Below are 21,323 nucleotides of genomic sequence, written 5' to 3'. Positions count from 1 at the left end.
TAACTGACCTTGGCGGGGATGACTTTGCACACATGGGCAGATACCGCGGCCTGTTAGGCCTATTAGCTGGTGGCCATCCTGCTGCTTTTCCACCCCTGGTTCCATAAAATGACATATGAGGTTCTTTGTGCAAACAGCCCTCTGGGCATCCTCCTGACTCACACCCCTGAGATACAAGACGGCTTCCAATGTGCCCTTTCTCCCTCCTCACACCCCCAAGGTGAGCTAGGATGCCGATCGTGAATGGGGCCAAATAGCATTAAATCAGGGGGCACCCACAAAACAAAATAATCTGCATTTAAATCTGCGGAGTAAGATTACACTTCTATTTCTGGGTCCTTGGATAAACAGCGATTAGTCTACCGCACTGGACAGGGTTAATAGCAGCTTGTTCGGTGGGTAAGCGCGACACCTCAAGGCTTGGCCCCACCGATCGATAGGAAACATTGCTGAATACGTGCACAGTAGCATTACTGTGCACAGGCATATAAGTTGGTAGCAGCTGGCAAGTTTTAATTGAGTGTCAATGGACATGTCTGCCACGGTGGGGAGGTCTTTCCATGTAAGGAATGCTCTGCACATAGTCCTTTTGTTTGTTTGTTTATTTATTTATGCATTCTGGGAGTTGGTGTGGACTGTGCTGATTGAAACAAACACGCCACAGTATGTATGGCAATGCAGAGCCTTCCAGTCAGGGAGCGAAGATTTACTGCCTTGTTTTTGATACCGGAGCATAAGCTCAAGTTTCAAATCGACTTCTATTTCTATGAATTCTGTTCAGCAAAGCAGTTTTATTTATAATTGAGTTGAGGACGTTCTTTGACTACAAAGAGGTCAGGGGTCAGGGTCGGCTCGAGAAGATGATGATATTGATTTAACTTATGTATAAAGACGTGTATGCACAAACACAAAGGTTTTGTTTCAATGAAATAACATTTAAATAACAGTGGCAGAACATATTTCAGCTGCAGAAAAAAAATGAAAAGCCATTAAGAGCTGATCTAACCCTAATGGGTCAAACCGAAGGGGTCATTTCATCCAATCAGACTGCTGTATTCTCAGAACATCAAATGCATTTAATTCAGCAAATTCACTTCAACTGTAAGAACCATTATTCTCATTCTGGGATAACACAAGTAAAAAAAAAAAAAAAAAAAACACTAGTGTAATTTACCTCCATCGTTTCAGCAGAGCTTAAAACACAACATTTGAACTAAATCCTCTATCTTCCCATATAAACACCCACATGTGGCCCCATGAGCAAACCTGGGAATTTGTAGGACCCAGCAGACCTCCCAGCCCCCGGGCTTCACCTGTTCTCATGCACATTTCTTCCCCTTTTTTTTGTTCCCATTTGGGGATTTGCCTTCTATCGCTCCATGATAATGACCAAAAACCTCATGCCTTTAACAATGCTCTCCTACGCCTGCAGCCTGCTGGTCTTCTCCGCGTCTCTCGCCGGTGCGTCTCTGGCCGAGATGGTGTTCCGCTGCCCGGGCTGCACCGCGGAGCGCCAGGCTCTGTGCCCAAGACTGACCGAGACTTGTGCAGAGATTGTGCGTGAACCCGGCTGCGGCTGCTGCCCTGTGTGCCCGGCAAGAGGGCGAGATGTGCGGCGTGTACACCCCGAGGTGCACCACCGGGCTGCGGTGCTACCCGACGCCCGACTCGGAGCTTCCTCTGGAGCAACTGGTGCAGGGCCAGGGGCAGTGCCGGCGCAAAGTGGACACCGAGACGGCCACTTTGAGCCAGGAGCACCGGGAGCAAACCAGCGGTCAGTGTGTTTACTGGAAACCTGGTTTTCTTCTATTAATTTTTAATGACACTGTCTAGACTGCGGCAGGAGGAATAGTGTAGAGATTTTTTTTTGCATTGTCATGAGGCTGAGCCCCAAAGTTTGTCACCATTTTGCACGATTGAATACGATATGTTTGTATTATATTTTTTATATATTTTTTTTTATATCTGCAGTGCATCCTTTTGACATTATTTGGACCATTTAGATCACTGTTATGCCCGTTGCCATCAGGGTTTACCAACATACCTTGACATAATCTTGAAGTTTGTGCTAAATGCTTTGTTGCATCTATTATGTTGTATTACTATGTGCATTTGAGGTGTGCTATTTCTGAACTTCTTCTGCAGTAATGACCTATTTTCTGCTTGTTGCATGAGGTATTCTTACACTAGTGTTAAAGTCTGTGTTGCATTGACTTGTTTATAGTGTTGTGAATGTGCATGGGGAGAGAGAAACAAAAGGAACAGTCTCTCTGCCCAAGTTAACCTCAGCTCGGCTCCAAACAGCTGGAACCTCCAGTATCCCCCCCACAAGAAGAAGACTGCCTTTAAAACAGTGTAGCAGAGAACAAGGTAGTGGCCTGCAGGATTCCCAGAAGTTACTCGCTGGGATCGTTGCAGAAAACATCATAGTATTGATGTTGACATTTCCACAGGGGAGTGGAGAGAAAGGAACAGAGAGAGAGAGACAGCAGGAGGAATGCTGCATTGATTGGAAAAGTGGACTTTAGGCTTTGACCAGAAAAAAGCTATAAAGTGGTGTTGACGGTGACTGCATTAACTGGGCTGTCTACCTGGAAAACGTGCTGGATGTATGTGCAGCAGGGTTACAATGTGAGGCCTGGAGCCAGCAAGGCTCATGTGGCTCGTGTTTGAGTAAGGACAGGTCGCAGTGAAGAAGAAAAGTAAACGGCCTCTTTAATTTGGCTCATTTTGAAGCTGCAAACACACAAAGTCGACGAGTGTGCAGTGAAGCCAGCCGCGATGTGATTTCTACTCATTTCCAAATCCGTGCTTTGTCAGAGTTTACCTCCAGACTGACACGTGTTTGTTTTGGCAGCGGACTCCTGGAACGTAGAGAAACTACCGGAGAGTAACCCTGCAACTCTGTAAGGACTCTCCAGCACTCTGACAAAAGGGCGAAAATGCACCGCGACACATTTGCGATTTAATAACCATGTCATGACTAAATTCCACATTTATGTAACCTCACACTGCCCTCTCCAAACAATTACACACAGGCAATAAAACAGGCGTGGATTGCAGGGTTGCATAAGAGCAAAACAAGAGGACAAAATGCACGAACATCATGTAAAGGCTTGCTTGCAAGAAGGCAATTTGTTAGGTGTCACAAATGTTTTTTTCCTCAGGTTGGACTGTGCTCTGCCTCACAGGTCGAAAGGTCTGAGATACAGTTAGATGTGTCAAAAAACGGTAAAAGCGTAGAAAGGCTGAATGGATAGAAGACGATGGAAGAGTGTTTCAGCGGGTGAGTGGTCTAACTGAAGTGTACAGATTTATCAAAGTCAAAAGATGAAAGAAAGACATTTTTATCAACATGAAGCACCAGACTTTCTTCATCTTCAGCCTCAAAATGTATGCCGTTTGGTGTTTGTAATACAACATAACCTTTCTGTTGGTGTTACAGATGCTTACTGTCAGTCTCCTGCTCTCCGTTCTGCCCATTTTGAGACGACACAGACTTGATTTCCTGTCATAAATTCTTCTCAGATACAAAAAGAGGAAGTAATGAAATCCCCTCCGATAGAGCTCGGCTCACGGAGGCTGTTGGAAGATTGAGAGCAAACTTATGGCTACGTCCCACTGCGTTACCTTTGTTCCAGGGATTAATCTGTAAATGACAGAAGAAAAGGCTGACTATAACACAATCATTAAGTGGTTGTGTTTAGTTGAGCAGGGGGAGCAGTGACTCTGGAGAGGATTTGAATCCCTGGGCAAAGAATCAAAGGGTGAAGTACTGCAGCTGCTTTATTTGGATGTTCATAAGCCTCAACATCCTGGCATCCTGTTTTTCTTGCTTATTGTATTCCAATTAAATGGCTCGGACACAAATACCACATCCTAAACCTTATTACCCTGAAAAAGGATGATGTAACATTTATAATCAGGGTTGGAGGTGACCTTCATAGAGGTGTTTCAGCATCTGATGCATTTTAAGAATTGATCTGATCGTCTTATCCGTCGCAACTCGCAATGACAGCAGCAGCAGGATTCTTGTTAACTCCTGGATCAGCACTACAAACAAGCAAAGAGGTCAAAGGTCAGAGCCAATATTATTTTGCCCCCTGAATGATCATGTAAAAGAAAAGAGAAGAATAAAGAAACAAAGAAAAGGGAAAGTGAGAGGTGGAAATCAGTCGGGTGTATTACCAATGTGTGGAAGATATCAATTCTGTTTCTGTCTGTTGCATTCAACCCAAAATATTTATTCAATTTATTTAATATTGCAGTTACTTTCTTGTTTAAAAAGCAATAAAACGGCTGGCTACAAGACATAATACCAAATATTAAATAAATTGTCAGTGAGGCTTAAAAAAGGGGAGGAATGAACTCATTTTCGTTTTTTGTTAGTTTATCATAAAAACTGATTGGATGAAATGTACTGGCTTAGTTTCTTCTCAAAGCCACAGGCTATTTGTGTTCTCTGTTTTAAATGGCCAAAGCAAGTGATTACAACATATTAGTAATTCAGAAAATAAGAAACTGATATTGCTTCATAAACCTTTTAGTAATGAACTCCCCAGAGTGCAGTGATGTCTTGTTTAGCTCAGCAGGAAGTTGATTAGACTTTGGCCACAGTCAAGTAAGGTGTTTCAAAGTGAAAGAGTCTTAGTGAAAAGTGTGTTTTAAGTAGGGCTGCAAGATACAGATGCAGATGTTTCTGTGACACGCCTAAACCAGACTTGAACACGTAAACATGTAGATCCACTTGAACATCTGAATGGAAAACATGAAAATATGAAATGCAAAAAAACAAATCCTGTGCGCTCTGATTTCCCCCGTGGGCCTACAACATCTCTGGTGTGAGTGTTTGTGTGTTTGTGTTTGCTGCACGAGTGATCGTCTGCACATGTTACACTGCAAGCAACTGCACTGAGGATTCCAAAAAATGATATTTCTGAGTAAAGTTTTGACTTAATTCTGCACAAGAAGTGTCTTAAATAATGTGCATATCTTAGAATAGATGAATAAAGATGTTCAGGTCATAATCCAGATGTGTTAAAACATGTTGAGATCCTTCCCACTGAGCCCACTCTGCTCTGTCAGATGTTTGCACGCATTGTTCATGCAACTTAATATCCGAAGTTATCACGTTATCTGATGTATTCAAATCACCAGGACTTCTCTGTGATGTGGTGAAACAGGAGGATTAAATGAGATACTCCCTCATGATCCCAAGAACTGATTAAAGATGGAATATTTTAATAACATAACTAAGTATATTTGTATTTCAATTTCAGACTTTTACTATTAACACAAATATTCCACGTTCATACATTTTGAGCTGAAATGCCTCCCTATTCCAAACTAACACCCACAACTTTCCCACTAGCCTCTCTGTTTATGCACAGTATCACTTGATATTCCGTTCCCAAGGAAACCTGGAACCAAATAATGGTTCCTTTAATCAGCCTTTAGTGGTTTTGACTGGGATCATACCATGTGTGACATCGACAGGGAACAGGTTGATTAACAAAGTCAAAACAGAGCTCGTAGTTGGTCGCTTGAATGTCACATGAATTAGAAAAATGGATACAGATAAATTGGTTATTACTCTTTAAAATAAGCTTTTGTTTGATTGTCTTATTGTACCCAAGCCTGTGTATCAGCTTTATATGTCGACAATGACACGTCTTTTGTGTCAATATTGTTATAAAAGCTATGAAGAGTGAAAACGAGGTGGGAAGAAAAGTGGAAAACTCCTGTGCCATCTGCTCGCTGAAATCACATTGTTAGCTAACAAGGGGCATTCCTGTGTACCTGCGGGGGCATCCAGACGGGGCCCGCTGGACTGAAATAGCTCCCAGATAATCCCAGGCTCCTCCAAAAACAGGGGCTTTTTGTGCCATCTCCAACCGGGCGTCGACTTCACGTGCAGCCGTGCCAAGAATCTCCGCGTGCCTATTGAGATCCAGAATAACTTCCCACCCACTTTTTGGACAAGGGTGATCAAAGACATTACAAACACTGTCTGAAATGCTACTTACAGTGCAGGGGAAGGGCACGCAGGGCGTATGCAGGGGACAGGGACAGTTTCTGAGCTTGTTTCTTGATAATTTCACATTGTTGCATCATGTAAAATCAAACTTCTCTTTATTAGCTTGTACGCCAGATAAGCTTGCAGAGTAATACAATTGTGTATATCTGCAAAACCTTTGTTTGCATTTTAAAAAGCACATGAATGTACTCTAATCAATTATTCTGTTATCCTAATGGCATTGAGGATGGAGTCCGCTGTCAGGAGATCACCAGAGTTATTAGGATTCATCCTCTGGGCAACATGATCGGCTATACCAAACGTCATAGCAACCCATTCTACAGTTGTTGAGAAATTTCACTAAGATACGGCACTCAAGGAATGACCAAAGTCAATAGGATCCACATGCTTTTACAAAGATGTTGATGGTGCTCTATGATGATTTTTTCCCCACCATGTCTTTCTTTTATAGCAGATGCTCAAAGTGTTGTTTATTAGCTGCTCACTTTATAGATAGAGGTGTTAATATTTGCAGAACAGGACCTAGTTTCTCCATAATGGCAATGGTATTCTCTGAATGCTTCTTTTATTCTGTTGTGTTCAAAGGCTAGTGAGTAAATGGAAATAGGATTTTTATTTTTTCTACCCTTGAAAGTCTAATTAGTTGTTCAAGTTATATTGCAAATCCCTCACGACCAAATGTTCTTTCTTTTCCAAGAAAAAAAACAGGGAGTGGAATTTTAGATGCCTGATCTAATTCTCATGTTGTTCATGTTGTTGTTGTCGTTCTCATGTTGTTCTTTTTGTTGCCTTCATCGTCTTCTGGTTGAAAACACAAATCGACAACCTCATTTTCAGACCATGTAACCTCATTTTAAATTGCTCTGCTCTGACTTAAGCTGAATGATAGACGTTGACGTTATCTAACCCAGAGGTTTAGCGCTCTGTCCACTCACATCCTTCGCCTCTCCCACAACGGCTGAGGATGATTGTCAGTGTCATCTGATGCTCTACACATTCGATGTGTTCCAACTTGCCCCGATCCATATCCTAGTTTAGCTCCTGTACAGTTGCCCCAGAGTTCACCCAGCGGTGCAGGTAGAGAGCGAGATGCCTGGCCTTGGATACGGCGGTGTGTACATACGTGCCAGAGCCTGTCCAAAACCTGCTTTTAGATGACTGTCGGGGGCCAGAGAGCCTGGAAGGTAAACAGATCTGCACTTTGCTGAGTTTGTGTTTCTAGGAAAACAGTCCCACGAGGCCGTGCAATGGGTGATGGACTGCAGCTACTCCTCGCTGTTCCTTTCATTGACTTTGCAAGTGGCACATGACCTGTTTCACGCCTCAGAGCTGCGTTAAAAGCCAGATTGAGAGACAAGACTCTTTTTTACTGATTTCTACATTCCAACATTTAAAGGGATAGGTTAGTTTGGGCTTCTGACTCAGATGTGTTGTTGTGCAGGTATAACAACATGTGATCTTAGGTTGGCTTAGTAGCAGCTCAACTTAACACTTTTGGCAAATGAAAGTATGAAAATACATACATTTTCCAATACAAAAAAAGATGTTCCAACTAAATCACAAAGTAACAAGTTATTGGAGTTTAGTTGTCAATATATTTTGAATAACTGCTCCATTTAAACGCAAGTTAATATTAATTCAGTGTTTATTTATTATGAGAAACTCCATATATGTTGATTTGTATCCTTGCCTGCTGCCACATTTTCATTCCTCTCTACAAAATGAGAAGAAACTAAGCGACCCTTTGAATTTAAGGGTTACCCAAATGCTTGATTAAGAGAAAATGCTCCACTAACTTCTGAATGCTAAGTTAACCAGTGAACATTCCTTCATACTACACAGCGAGGCATAAGGAAGATGTCACATCCATAAGTTTGTCTGACAATAAAACAAGATTTCATTTTCTATAGATGGAAATAGGATGGCGCTAGAATGCTGATGCCTTTTTCCTTTTTCAACCTTTCCATTCTCCACCACGCGGCCAACTCTGCCATTTGCTAAGTTGACCAGAATCCGGACGATCAGACATGACACTTCTGGCCTACGTGCCATCTGGGAATTCGACATGGATCAGATATAGAAAGAAAGCCTCTGGAGCCATTGTGTGGGGATTAACTCAAGCAGTAGACTGGACAGTAGGCCTGCTGCTCTGTTGATACTGCTGATCCCAAGCCCACCGCTGTGGAACGGCTCGGACTGCAGAGGCCTAGCGCCCCCTGAAAGTGGGGTCCTGACCCTCTGTGTTTGTGTGTGTGTGCGCGTGTACATTCGAGAGGGAGATCGCGTATACATTGTGCGTCCATGCCTATGTGTGTCCAGACTGTGTATTTGAATGAACATCTCAGGTTTCCTCAGAAGAGAGGCAGTGATGGTGTTGCACTTGGATACTGTAGGGATTATGTAATGCGGCAAAACAAAAAGCACCCCCAGCCGCTGATATTTTCTGTGTCCTGTGTTTATCCACGCCACTTGTGTGTGCACGAGCGAGCACACACCTGATTCCAGTTGACTTTTGCCCCTTTTTGGAAAGAAACCCAGCCTTCAAAGAAAAGCCTGAGAGAGCACGGTGGAGCGTCATGAGGGGAACTGAAGTCCAACAACACCAGATCTATCTGATGGCGAAAGGCGCCAGCACCTTGTTATTGCTTCGTTTGGAATTTCCTTTCTCTAGTTCTCTCTTAGGCCTTTTGTAATCATATTCTAAGAGCGGATGTCAAATTTACCTCTTGCAGAGCGCAGAGAATGCCTCTCCAGTCCACCACCACCACCACCACCACCACCACCACCACCAGTAACACACACTCGCTTTCATTCTCTGTCCTACAAACGGCTTCTCCACAAATCTGCACGTTACAGCTTGGCCCCTTGCATAACTGCGAACTCTCCACTCTCTGGCCCGCCATTTGACCTTCTCTACTGTCTGTTCTTATTTCCCTTCTTCCCTTCAGGCCTCAAGTGAAGTCCTGCACAGATGAAATAAACCCACAACTGAAAATAAGGAAAAACAAACTCCTCTGACATATTTAAAATATATTGTTACCAGCTAAACTGAGCTGAGATGTGATCGTTTTGCTTCCTGAGGCATTTTTTTTTTTTTTTTTTTTTACTAAAATCAGCTGCTTTGGAGTGACGCTCCTTTTCCACTCCCTCCCCGTCAACCCTCAACCCCTAAGTATGCTCTGTTGTCAGAAACAACATGTTCTGTTGGACTTGATGGCCTCTCACATTGTTTGCTCCATCTGTTTGAAGAGAGAGGGGTTTTTTTTCAGGGTTGATGTTTAACAAGACTCCAAGGAGAGAGGAGACGGTCAAACTGAGACTGGAGGAATCACTGGAAGGCCACAGGGACTCTGCTGTTTGACATAGTTTCAGTGACATAAAACAGGACATGCATTTGTTGTTGGTTTAGTTTGCTACACGACTAATTCCTTGTTCATTAAGTGATTTTCCCATAGATTTAAATCCACGAACAACTGGCCTTTTATTGTTGTACAGTGACGGCAGTAGTTCTGGCCTTGTTGTTTTAATAATCACAACTGTATTGTTGTTGTATATTAATTTCATCCATGCAGTGGTTTTAAACTAAGAAATACTATTTTTTCCAATATAACATTCTTTAAATGCATTCATAGATTGAGCCATTAGTTGAGAGGTTTTCACAGACCCAAAACCTTGGTCGTTTTCCCATGCACTTCTCTGTTTGTCCTCAAAAAAACACATTTTCTTTCATGATTCTGATGCACTCAGGTGATCAGAGGTGATGGCTTGAGTCCAGTTTTGATCCACTGAGGTATTAGATGTATTGAAAGTCCATCATTTTGACCAGGCCTGATTAGGATCAGATCTCTGGACCAGCGAAGAACTCAAAACTAGGTTGAATTCATCATTAGGTCTCCCACATACAAGCTTTACAGAAGTGTAAATGTCTGATGATTTTGCTCATTTATCACCGCTTTTAACATCTGCTCATGAAATTAAATCACACCAGTAAGGAAAAAAAGCAACCATGGAAACCTGACTGTGACTAAAGTTCAGCAGTGGCCAACTTTTCTGAGCCCACAAGCTTGTTAACGGAGCTGCATGTGGTTGCTTCGCTCTGTGAGAAAAGGAACGGATTGGAGTGACTCATTGATTGTGCTGATGCGTTTCAGAGCACTTTAACTGTGGTTTGGACACTTTACCCCCCAAACATTATGTTTAGTGAAAATGTCAGCTGTGACAATGAGGAAAAATGGTCACAAACACGAGAACTATACTCGTACAAAATGTAAACAAAAAGCAAAGAGCAGAGTTGAGCTTTTATATCCTGGAGGGTGCAGGTGAGCTGGATCAGCTGACCACCTTTGAATTAGGACCGATTATCAGACACAGTGGGAGGGACGTCAGAAAAATCTGAGAATTGTGTTTTATATTTCCCAATGTCTCCTCAAGGAAAGGATAGAGGATTCTCCTCAAGGAGCTAAGAGCTTTTTAAGCAAAGCAGGCCACTAACTTTGTCGCTCTGACAAATGAGTTTATTTCATCTCCAGCCTGTAAAAAGGAAATTTAGGATCCTTATATCTAGATTTTGATGGTTTTTTTATGTCGTGTCTCCTCAGGTGAGGCCGTGGAGCCGCTGCCTGAACAGGGTGTGAGTGAGATCCCGGCCATTCGGAAACCCAGCAAAGAGACCACGTGGCTGGGACCCAAAGAGAGCGCCGTACGCCAGCACAGACAGGAAATGAAGACCAAGATGAAGACCAACAAGGTGGAGGAGGTGAAACCAGCGCGGCCCAAACAGGTGAGTCATAACAGAGTGGAGGAAAAGCTATGGATATAGCTCTTAAAATGTCAGTAAAAACAGAATATTGTAAATCAGCACTGATGTACAAAAAAAACAAATCTGTAATACATGGCATAATAATGTCAGCTTTTACTAAATGACTGCAGATAACAATGTGTAAGAAGTGCAGTCTTTTAGAAGAAGAGACCACTGCACTAACTAACTCCTCAGACTGCTGAGGAAGAAAAGAGGAGGTCAGTGTCGCCTCCCTCTGGTACAGCAGCTGTTGTGTTTTATTTAAGGATCATTCAAAGTGCAGTTGATGCTCGAACCTGTTGATAATTAATGGTTAAATTCCCTTCAACGCCTGAGGAGGAAATGATGTAAACTTAATAATAATTTCATGTCATGGCACAAAGAAAAGGCTTTTTTTTTCATGTTTGTGTTTCTTCTACAAACCGCTTTAATCAAAAGGCAGATATTAAATACACCTGACCCGCTCTGTAATCTGTAGTTTGGATTCTCGGGTGAACCTCGGGCATTTCTAACCGGCATCAAGCTATTTTCCATCCTCCATAAAAATCAGTTAAAGGTTATTGCTCAGCCAGAAACTTATAACTGTCTCAACAAGACATTTGGCTGTGTGGAATTGTGAGGTAAACCTGAGGTCACTGGCAAGAGTTGTTGTTCATTACTGGCAAGAAAACATGATTCATTTGCTCATTACAGAAAGCCCCATGAGCTTTATTATGTGTGTGTGCCTTTTATGTGAGTTTTTATGTAGCATGTCAAAAATGTGCTGATTGGCTTGCAAACAAATCTCGGCGTTGATGAATACTTTTCAGCTGTGTACATGGATTTTACTCAACTTTTTTAAAAATGGAAAGAAAAAAAAGTTATATAAAAGATCAGATTTGCTATTTGTGAAAGAAAACAAAAAATACAAAAAACTCTCATTTCCATGCAGAGGTTAGAATAAATGGAATCATTTGTACAAAACATTTTTTTGCCCATATTTCACCTGACTGTCACAGAAACCTGTTGACAATAAGACACCCAAACGCCGCTATACAGGTGTGTTAACATAACGTTTGTTGTTGTTTGTTAAAGACTCAGTGTCAGCAGGAGCTCGACCAGATCCTGGAGAGGATATCCAAGATGCCCTTCAGAGATAACCGAGGTCCCCTGGAAGACCTGTACGCCCTGCACATCCCCAACTGTGACAAGAGGGGGCAGTATAATCTCAAACAGGTGACTCCAGGCATTGTGGGAAACAGGGTGGTGAGCGGAGAGGGTGTAGAAACCTGATATTATGCAGGTGTTGAGAGGAGAAAAGTTGGGGAAAGCATCATAACCTCCAATTTAAACAGTAATGTGTGGCTTTATTTTTGTCTTAATGAAGCATCCTATTTCAAATATGTTTATTTCAATACTGTTTACATATATATATATAAAAAAAAGAAAGGGGATCTAAATGAAACATATGCAACATAAAACTGAGTTTTGCACAACACATACATGCATATTTAGCGTTGTCATCTAAAATAGTGTACAATCATGCAGAAATAAACACAGCATTTTGTGTTTCAGTGCAAGATGTCTCTGCACGGTCAGAGGGGCGAGTGCTGGTGCGTCAACCCCCACACCGGCCGAGCTATCCCATCAGCCCCCACTGTGAGGGGCGACCCCAACTGCAGCCAGTACCTCAGAGAGCTGGAGCTGGAGCTCCCCGACATGGACCAGATATAAAGTGGCATGAAAAAAGAACAAAAAAACAAACAAACAAACTGTAAAGTACTTGGGAACAAAAGAACGTCTGAGTAAGCTATATATTATCTTCCTGTGTGTGTGTGTGTGTGTCTGTAGTTCATTTGAAATCTTAACCACCTAAAAGGATTAAAGTTTGTTGCGTAGGATGTAACCTCAGAATATTTGTAGAAGAAAAGATAAGACTAGACATTTAGTAGACGCCAGATGGAGTGTTGTTTTGACTTTTGCTTTACTAATTGTAACTTTGCTCAGATTTGCTCCGTTATCTGTGTTTTGTACTGTATGTGTTGAAAAGTGAAAAGCCTTCAACATGTTTGGTTTTACGTGTTTTTGTTTTCTTAGCTTGCAGACTAATGTTACGCCTCATTAACAGATAACGCTATTAAAATGGTAATAAATCCAATGTGTGCCTGCCTGTGTTTTCATTTGCAGACACACTTTGAATCTGGTGGACTTGATGCAGGGTTGTTTGGAAAGTTAAGAAAAACTCACAAGTTCACACAGGTTCTATGAGGCTGTATACAGAGAGTTCTTTTTTATGAATACTAAAGTCAACATGCTGACGTGTCCACATTATGCTGTTGTTTAATTGATTACAATTTATCCTGAGGGGGACACAAATATCAGTACCCATCCGATTTTTGATTAATTTCAGGGAAAAACCTCATACTGGTGGAGGAAAAGTCAGGATCAGTAGGATACATCATCTGGTGAGCATGAATGGCGGTACAAAATGTAACGGTGATCCATTCAATACTCCTTGAGACGTCTCAACTGACCAGAGACACACTGATAGTATGTTTAAATAAAAATAAAAGGACTCCCTTAAGTTCCTTATTTATGATTACTGTGTGCCAAAATGTATCACATTTAGCACAAAACTATGCTGAGCTAACCTCTGTGTGTTGAATCTTTCAAAACACACCTCACCTTTGGGCACACCCCAAAGAGAAATGTCTCTGCAGGCAGTTTCGCCTTTGACAGCAGATGGAAACAACCTGTGAGTGTCAAGGTCAAAGAGATAGTTAAAAAAAAACAACTGACTCAACAGAGTTCAAACAAAAGTGCAGTTCTGCCTTTTTTTTGTGAGTACATGAACTTTATTTAAATAGTGATTTGTCATTACAAAAAGAAAAATGAGTACATCAATTACACGCCTGATAAATATTCCACCATAATGTTCACATTAATCTTAAAAAACAAAACAGAGATTCTGAAATGCTCAAAGTTTCACCGTGTTGTGTTCACATGTGTGCTAGAATCAGGAGGGAGAACTGGCTGCTCTCATTGGGAATGTCTGAGATGATAAGAGTCGTTAAATGAACGTTACGGTTATAACAAGAACAAAAGATTTTGAGCAAAATTTGAATCATAGAACAAAAAAAAACGAGATCTTTGTCAGGAACCGACAGAAAAAACAACAAGCATTCAACAACACAGTGAGTCCACATGCAAATGAAAATTCAAAGTGGCGTGGAGCAGAAGGCACTTCAATTTACATAGAAACTCAGTGACCTCGCTCTTTGCAGGATACAGAAGCCGATAAACCCTGAGGGGAAGTCGCCGCCGGGTGGAAACATAAACAACGCGGTGCCTTTGCATACGATTTGTGTGCCAAAGAAAGGAGATGCACCACTTTAGTCAGACAGTAGCTCGGGTAGGCTGGCCTCTTGAGAATTTAAACCAGAGCTTGTTGTAGTTAAGAACTATAAGGGCATGGCACATACAGTACACAGTATGCACACACACACACACACACACACACACACACACACACACACACACACACACACACACACACACACACACACACACACACACACACACACACACACACACACACACACACACACACACACAAACACACACACTGTACATACATTTACAAACAGAGGACGCAGTTGTGTGGACTTGAAAAAGGAGACAGAGTGTCAGATATCTAACCTTTGACAGCACAATACAGTATGTTAGTTTATGAGAGCTGCTTGACGTCAATGTCGTCACATTGTGATTTGAGATGAAGAAAAAGAATCATCTCAATCTCTAACTGGCAAGAAAACATTTACACAATTCATAATGCATTCGGTTGCTTACTTCTCATTTGATTTCCTGAAATTTAAAGTTGAATTCTTGTGATTTCTCTTGAGTTTTGAGCATAAGTGCTAGTAGGTGGACTTTGTTAAACCAAAAAAAGTACAGCGTTAGCTCCATATCTAACGGACTAATACGAGAGTGGCTTCAATCTTGTTATTTCACTCGTATAAATAGAAGTCTCTTAAAATGCCAAACTATGCCTTTAAGTGTGTAGGCGTCTTTTAGCTGCAGGTCTAAAGAAGTCATTGTTTAATATATGAAAAAATGCCTCTCACATCCATTTGTCATTCACATGATTAACAATTTATAAAACGCTGCTAGTTAAAGAAATAAGATTGATTTTTAGCCACATGGAAAATATGTCTTGTCTCAGAATGAAATTTAGCAACACAATCAATGAACAACACATTATCAATATCATACAAATACATATATAATCCTCTATTATCTATGGATATAAAGAGGTGAGGTGTTAGCTAACCTCAAACATAGTACGGTCAGCGGGGAGCCAAAGCTAAGACCTACATGTGAGAGCTTTTTAGTTCAGCTCCCCTTCGAAACAAAAACAGAAAACACAGTCCATCACACCTGACCATTTATAGAAGCATCTGTGCTATATTTTCCTGATTGGAAGTCATTAAGTGTGCTAGCTTGATTGGCAGGTTTTAAAGAAGACGCGACCAGTTGGCTCTCATTCGTTGCTGTTGCTGTTGCTGTCGAGGTCTTTGCACTGCAGGTCTCCTCCGGCGTAGTTGATGCCGGGGATCTTCAAGCCAAACCGGTCGACGCACCAGCAGATCCCCCTCCTCCGACCACGAGATGGCTTACACTGCAGAAGGTTAACAGAACGTAGAGTTAAAAGGTTTCTGTTTTGTCTCTAAACCAAGCTGCTGTAGTTACAGGAGGTTGGCACAAAAATCCCCTTTCCGTACCTGTTTGCGCTTGAAGAAGCCCTTCTTGTCACAGTTGGGGATGTACAGAGAGAGAGCCAAGACCCTGGAAGTGTCCTTCATGCTCTGAATGAGATTATCCAGTCGCCTCCCACAGGGGCCCTAAACACACACACACACACACACACACACACACACACACACACACACACACACACACACACACCACACACACACACACACACACACACATGGTCACAATGTGTGTTTAAAATGATGATTCAAATGGCCCAGAAATAAAAAAGTAAGGAGGTGGCAAAAACCTACACTAATGAGGAGTTTAATAATATGTTCACACCTTGTTGGCTCATGTGAAAGAGGCCCTGCAGGCCATCATGGCTGATTTGTCAGAATTGGTTTCTTTATAATGATCCCCCTCTAAAATGAGTTTCTAATCTCTGCTTCACTTACGAACTCAGGCTCCAGTTTGTCCATGCTGAGCGGGGAGAAGTTCAGGTTGCTGGTGGGTCCCAGCCGGGCCAGGTGATTCTTGCGGTCTTTGGCCTGCCTCAGTGCCTCGGCCTTCCGGCTGCCGATGTTGTCCCTTCCATATAAGGGCGCCTTGGTTTCGGGCTGCACGGGCTCTGGGACGGGTAGCATGGCGTCATGAGATTCTCCGTCTGATAGGAAGGCAAAGACTGATCGTTATGATGCAGGTTGGAGCTTTATTGAAGGTTCCCTGTCATAAAATATTTGTAAAGCTGTTGTAAAGCAGTTTTACTTTTCTGTCTTTTTCTGGTGCTTTGCTGAAGTTTTTGGCCCGTCGCCACCAACAACTGTCACCGTTAATCTGAGGGACATCATATATACCTTGCACGCAATTCCAGGAATGTTTATTTTGTATCACATGAATGGTTGTGCATGTACATATCCTGTACATACTTGTAGTGGCAATCCTTCTGGACTAGATTTAATAGATTGAGTCAAACATGTGCTTTCATTTTTTAAACTTTTCATAATTCAAAACTTGAAATCTTTCATTTGGAGAATCACTTGCACCACTGCATGATTGAATAGACGCACGGGATGACGGAACACAAACACAACTACTGAACCAAGAATGTGCTCCAGCTGCAGTTAGCTGAAGCTAGATCCACACAGGATTACTATTATCACCACCACAATACAGTCCGTAATTTACACAGAAACTTCACAAATTACAGACATGCATTAAATAGCCAGCGATTCCAATTATTACAAACAACTGGATGTAAGGCGTTATGTTAGTCCTGCAAAACAGGGCTTCAAAGCATTTTTCTGCCGTTTTGGGAGACTGTGTGAAGAAGGGTCAAAATCAAAAGCTATGTGAAATGCACCTCTTTGAATAGATACATATTCAAAAGTAAAGTTAAACTCATGAGTCCAATTTAGTAATGTCACAATACGACCTGGTGATTTCTCAGCACCGGCTAAATGCTTATTTAGCAGTAAGTGGCTACTGGCCAGTTGCATATTGGAAGTGTTGACATACAGAACAACATAGCCTACATTTATGGAAAGACAGGTTGCCAGTTTGGGGTATATGTAGACCAGGGGTTTTAAAACTTTTATAGCCGCTGACCTAAATGAGATATTTAGTCTCACCCTGGCACCCAGACCCATGAAAACATGCTATTACACTTGTCATGTGGCAAGCCACCAGAAACAGCCGCAGCCCATTTTGGGTCCCAACCCCCACAGAAACCCTCGTGTACACGCATCTTTCATCCTTGCAAAAATACAGCTCTTTGCTACATTTTGGGGAGTTGCACACAGTCGCTCTGACCTCAGCGCTCACCCCTCTCCCTCGTCCCACCCTCTATCCACACGACCGCAACGACTGCGTCCAGGGTGGAATGAGCGGCTGTGGCTTTCTTTCCCAAAAGCCCTTTAAACTGATATTTCACTTCATTTATAGCTTTGGACATGCATTAGCCTTGTATGTGTCCTAAGCCACAGCTGGCCCGTTTCCACTACTGTGTCACGCACTTGTTTCCGTTTTCATTTTTGGCAGATTGCAAATTCTGCTTATAAACCCCTCTATTTTTGCACTGGCGTGATCGCTAAGCTACTAAGCTAACTGGGCGGTGAAACAAGGTCATCGCCACGTTGCAAGTGACGCTTAAAACCTGCCGAGCCCCTCCACCCCCCGGGGATGATGATGGAGATGTCATCCATCCACATAATGACAGGTTCTTGGAAAAAGAAGCAAGAGATCCCCCATCCTCCAGTTTCCTGCTGACACAGATTTTTTTCTTCCTCCAGAGAAAGCTGAGGCAGATCAGCAGCAAGCGTAAAACCCAATCAAGTCCTCACTTGCTAATCCTCCAGTTTGTCTGATCTGACCTGTGCTGACTGATCGCATCTTTCGTTTCTTCTTCCTTTCTTCGTGTTTGAATTGTGAGACATGGGGATCCTGCAGAGCCATAACCCTGCAGGTGTAAGTGACAGAAAACGCCTTCCTTCCTTTCTTTGCTCTTGACAAGGAATTTTCTTCCTTGCCTCTTCTGGAAAATCAACATTAAATCTGTCCAGATCATGTTGGAGAGGAAGAACTTGAGTCTCATGATTCTTGCATTTGCAAACATGACAAAAAGGCAACTACTGCTTTTCACCTTTTATCCAGGTTTCAATGACAACTTGTGTCGTTGCATTATAATTGTGCAAAATGCACACATGCATTGTGGTGCAATGAATAGAAAGATGTGTTTAAACACACTGTACAACCTTTTTTGGGAACTGGTACTACATTTTATGAATGCACAGTATGTATGCATACACATTTGGCGATCTTCTCTCGTGTCTATGTAATGTAATTTGTGTACGTGGTGTGTATTCACCAGTGTGCATATGGGTTTTGTTTAATTTATGTGTTGAGAAAGCGCCCAGCAGGAGATGTGGAGTTAATGGAGAAGCTGGCTGACGGGCAGACAGATGGGGGATCAGTAACCCACGCTCAGCCTGCATTCTGCTGAATCACTGCACAGCCTGGGCCTGCCTGCAGCACCGAGATGTAGAGAGGGGGGGGGGGGGGGGATGAAGAGACCAGGGTGGGACTAACAAAGAGGGGTGGGAGGGAGCAAAGGATAGTGTGGGAAAGGGTGGAAAAGGGAAGGGAGATGAATAGAAGATTGGAGTTTTTTGGGATTCTACAATAATTTCTCAGATGAAGAGCTGCTCTGAATGATCTTAGTGAGTGAATGCAGCCAAAGATTGAACAAAAAACAAAAAAAATGACACTAATAAAGCTAATTCGAATGAAACATTTGTATGAGAGTATTTCAGTGTTTCCCCCCTTTCTTATCTTCTGCCTTTTGTTACTGGACTTCACTCTTTTTCTTTTTTTTTCTTTTGCTGAGGTTTGACACAGCCAGTGAGGTTATTTATGTTTCCAGAGAAGCTTTGCTCCTTAACCAAATCTCCAGTTTGAAGCAAAGTAAGGCTCAACACAGAACGGGTGAAACTGGGGATGAGGTGGGGGTGGGGGGGGGAGAAGAAGAATAGGGCGTAAAAGATGAAGAGGGACAGTAGCCAGGCAGGGAAAGAGGAGAAGAGGCAGTGTGGTGGGAGAGAATAGAGAGACGGAGACAAAAAGGTGGGTTAGGTGTGGGAAAAGAAACAGGTGGTGGATGAAGGGTAGAGGTGTGCAGGGGAACTGACAAAAGAAAGACTATAAGACAAAAAAAGAAAAGAAACTGTAGAGGAAGGGAAGAGGGCAAAATCCGATTTCACACCTTGAAGAGAGTGAGCGCAACATTTCCCACAGAGCGCAGACTGTCCCTGAACTGCCATTCAAAGGAGCCAGAAAGGAGTCTCTCAGAGCACCACCTGTAATCTTCTCCCTTGTTTTATGTCGGCTGGGGGCCCCGAGGCGACGGGCCACTCACAAGAAACCTACTGATTTACGGCACGCAGCCCCCACAAGGGCCTTTCAAACCAAGATGACAGGTTGATCGCACTCGGCACCAATTGTTGACAGAGTTCACAGGGTCAAGGCGCACGGGGGCTTTTGAGTCGTGTGCCTCGGTAATGACAGGTGTCAGCCCGTCTTAAAGAGGGCTGGGAGTTGACTCCCAACAGCCTCGCTGGCTCCAAAAGAGTCAGAGGAGGGCACCTGGACTCACTTCACCCTCTTCTCTTCTTCAACTTTAGAAAACATAAAGCAAACCCATGCATATTGGAGGAATTATGACAGGGAGTGAAACAGTGAAAGTGTTTTTTTGGACTGGTGGTTCCAGTCTGGAGGTCAATTCTCTCTCATCTTTTTTCTAATTCACCACTGCATCACTGGCTCAGTCTGTGTGTCACTTGAGGGACTAGAGAATCATCTCTATCCAGCTGTTTGCTATTTCTTTGCACCAGAGCCATTTAGATGCTGAAACACTTTCTGCAAATGCAAAAGCAAAAGAGACAGCAGCAAAGTGAACTAAGCAGAGCACTAAACATCCAGTGCTGTAATGGCCTTTAAAGCCCTATAGTGGAATGTAATGAGATGAGGAACTGTAGTGATTAAAAAATGCATCATTTCAGTCAATTTAAGTGATCTGCTTAATTACAATCTCTCCACCAGCCTACCTTTGGACGGATGCAGCTGTTTATACAGCTTCTCGTTCCTGCACACTCCTCGACCGTGCAGCAGTGCATGCAGAGGCTTCTCCTCGCCGTTTTTGGGCAGGCATCGAAGCCCCCGCGTGCACGGCCCGGTGTACACCCCGCACGGCTGGCCCTCCTCCAGAGCACAAGTCAGGCAGCAGCCGCAGCCGGGCTCCTTCACCAGCTGACAGCCCACCGGCACCGGAGGACACATGGACAGGGACTTCTGATCGCACGGCTGGCACGGCACGTACGAGGAGCCGCAGCCGGTGATGCTGAGCAGGGGGACCACCAGGAGGGAGACACTCAACAGCATGGTGCACTACTTTGTCTGACCTGAAGGCTGTTTGATCTAAGCTGAGTATCTACTATATATTGTGCTGAATCCTTTCTTTGCAACAACAACAAAAAAAAAGACTGGAGAGGGTGTTGCATCCACAGGTGTGTCCCAGAAATGTCACTGCATCCAATGCATCCAATGCAAAAAAAAACACAGTCTCAATCTCTGCTGCTCTCTCTCTCTCCCCTACTCCTTCAACCCTGCAGTCGCAATTTAATTGAAAAAAAAAAGGGATCAAAAATATCCAGACACCACAGATCTCTCTCTCTCTCTCTCTCTCTCGGTGCCTTTTACGCACAAACTGATCGTCTCCAAATGGGAGATAAAAAAGCCTGTCGCTCCCTCTGTAGGTTATTTAACCCGCACTGGTTGAGAGCTAAATGTATAATCTGTGGCTTTGAGCTTGCCTTTTTAAAAAAAGAAACTGCCAGAGGCGAAGCCTGCAACGATGGGTATGTCAAACAAGGTTTGGAGGGGGAGGCGCACTTGTCAGCTCTGTGATGCTGATTTCACAGGGCGGGTGCTGGCATGCCTCCAGATCTGCCAGATACGAGGCGATGCTCCTGAAGAACTAGTCTCTCTCTCTCTCTCTGCAGAGTGGTCGTTCAGTATCCCCAGGCTCTAGGAGACAACCTTTGTGCTCTTGGTTTACTTGTTCGTGCTAAAGAAGAAGGCAGATCAATCCTTAGGTCACTTCGGCCAAGAAATATTCTGGAAACTTATTTAAATTGGTGATGAGGTTGTTTGAATTACAGCCAGTGAGCTCCAAAAACCCATGCTGCTGTGTTTAAGAGTGGA

General features: G+C 43.0%; 2 protein-coding genes across 2 annotated transcripts; one reads left to right on the top strand and one right to left on the bottom strand.

The window, feature by feature from the left end:
- Window positions 1–1,267: 1,267 nt before the first annotated feature.
- Window positions 1,268–12,972, top strand: igfbp2a (insulin-like growth factor binding protein 2a). Its single transcript, XM_054623851.1, is given in 5 exon segments — window positions 1,268–1,582; window positions 1,584–1,774; window positions 10,636–10,817; window positions 11,910–12,050; window positions 12,390–12,972. Coding segments are annotated over 5 exon segments (876 nt in total). The 5' UTR covers window positions 1,268–1,379; the 3' UTR covers window positions 12,549–12,972.
- A 677-nt stretch (window positions 12,973–13,649) lies between these two features.
- igfbp5a (insulin-like growth factor binding protein 5a) lies at window positions 13,650–20,974 on the bottom strand. The gene is made up of 4 exons (XM_054623784.1): window positions 20,168–20,974; window positions 16,025–16,233; window positions 15,596–15,715; window positions 13,650–15,492 (listed from the first exon to the last, which is right to left on the bottom strand). Exons 1-4 carry the CDS (start codon window positions 20,499–20,501, stop codon window positions 15,355–15,357), a joined length of 801 nt encoding a protein of 266 aa, XP_054479759.1. The 5' UTR covers window positions 20,502–20,974; the 3' UTR covers window positions 13,650–15,354.
- Between the last annotated feature and the right edge of the window lie 349 nt (window positions 20,975–21,323).

The sequence above is a fragment of the Anoplopoma fimbria genome, chromosome 22 (assembly GCF_027596085.1).
Source record: "Anoplopoma fimbria isolate UVic2021 breed Golden Eagle Sablefish chromosome 22, Afim_UVic_2022, whole genome shotgun sequence".
Taxonomy (NCBI): domain Eukaryota; kingdom Metazoa; phylum Chordata; class Actinopteri; order Perciformes; family Anoplopomatidae; genus Anoplopoma; species Anoplopoma fimbria.
This window is presented reverse-complemented; position numbering and strand designations above follow the sequence as displayed.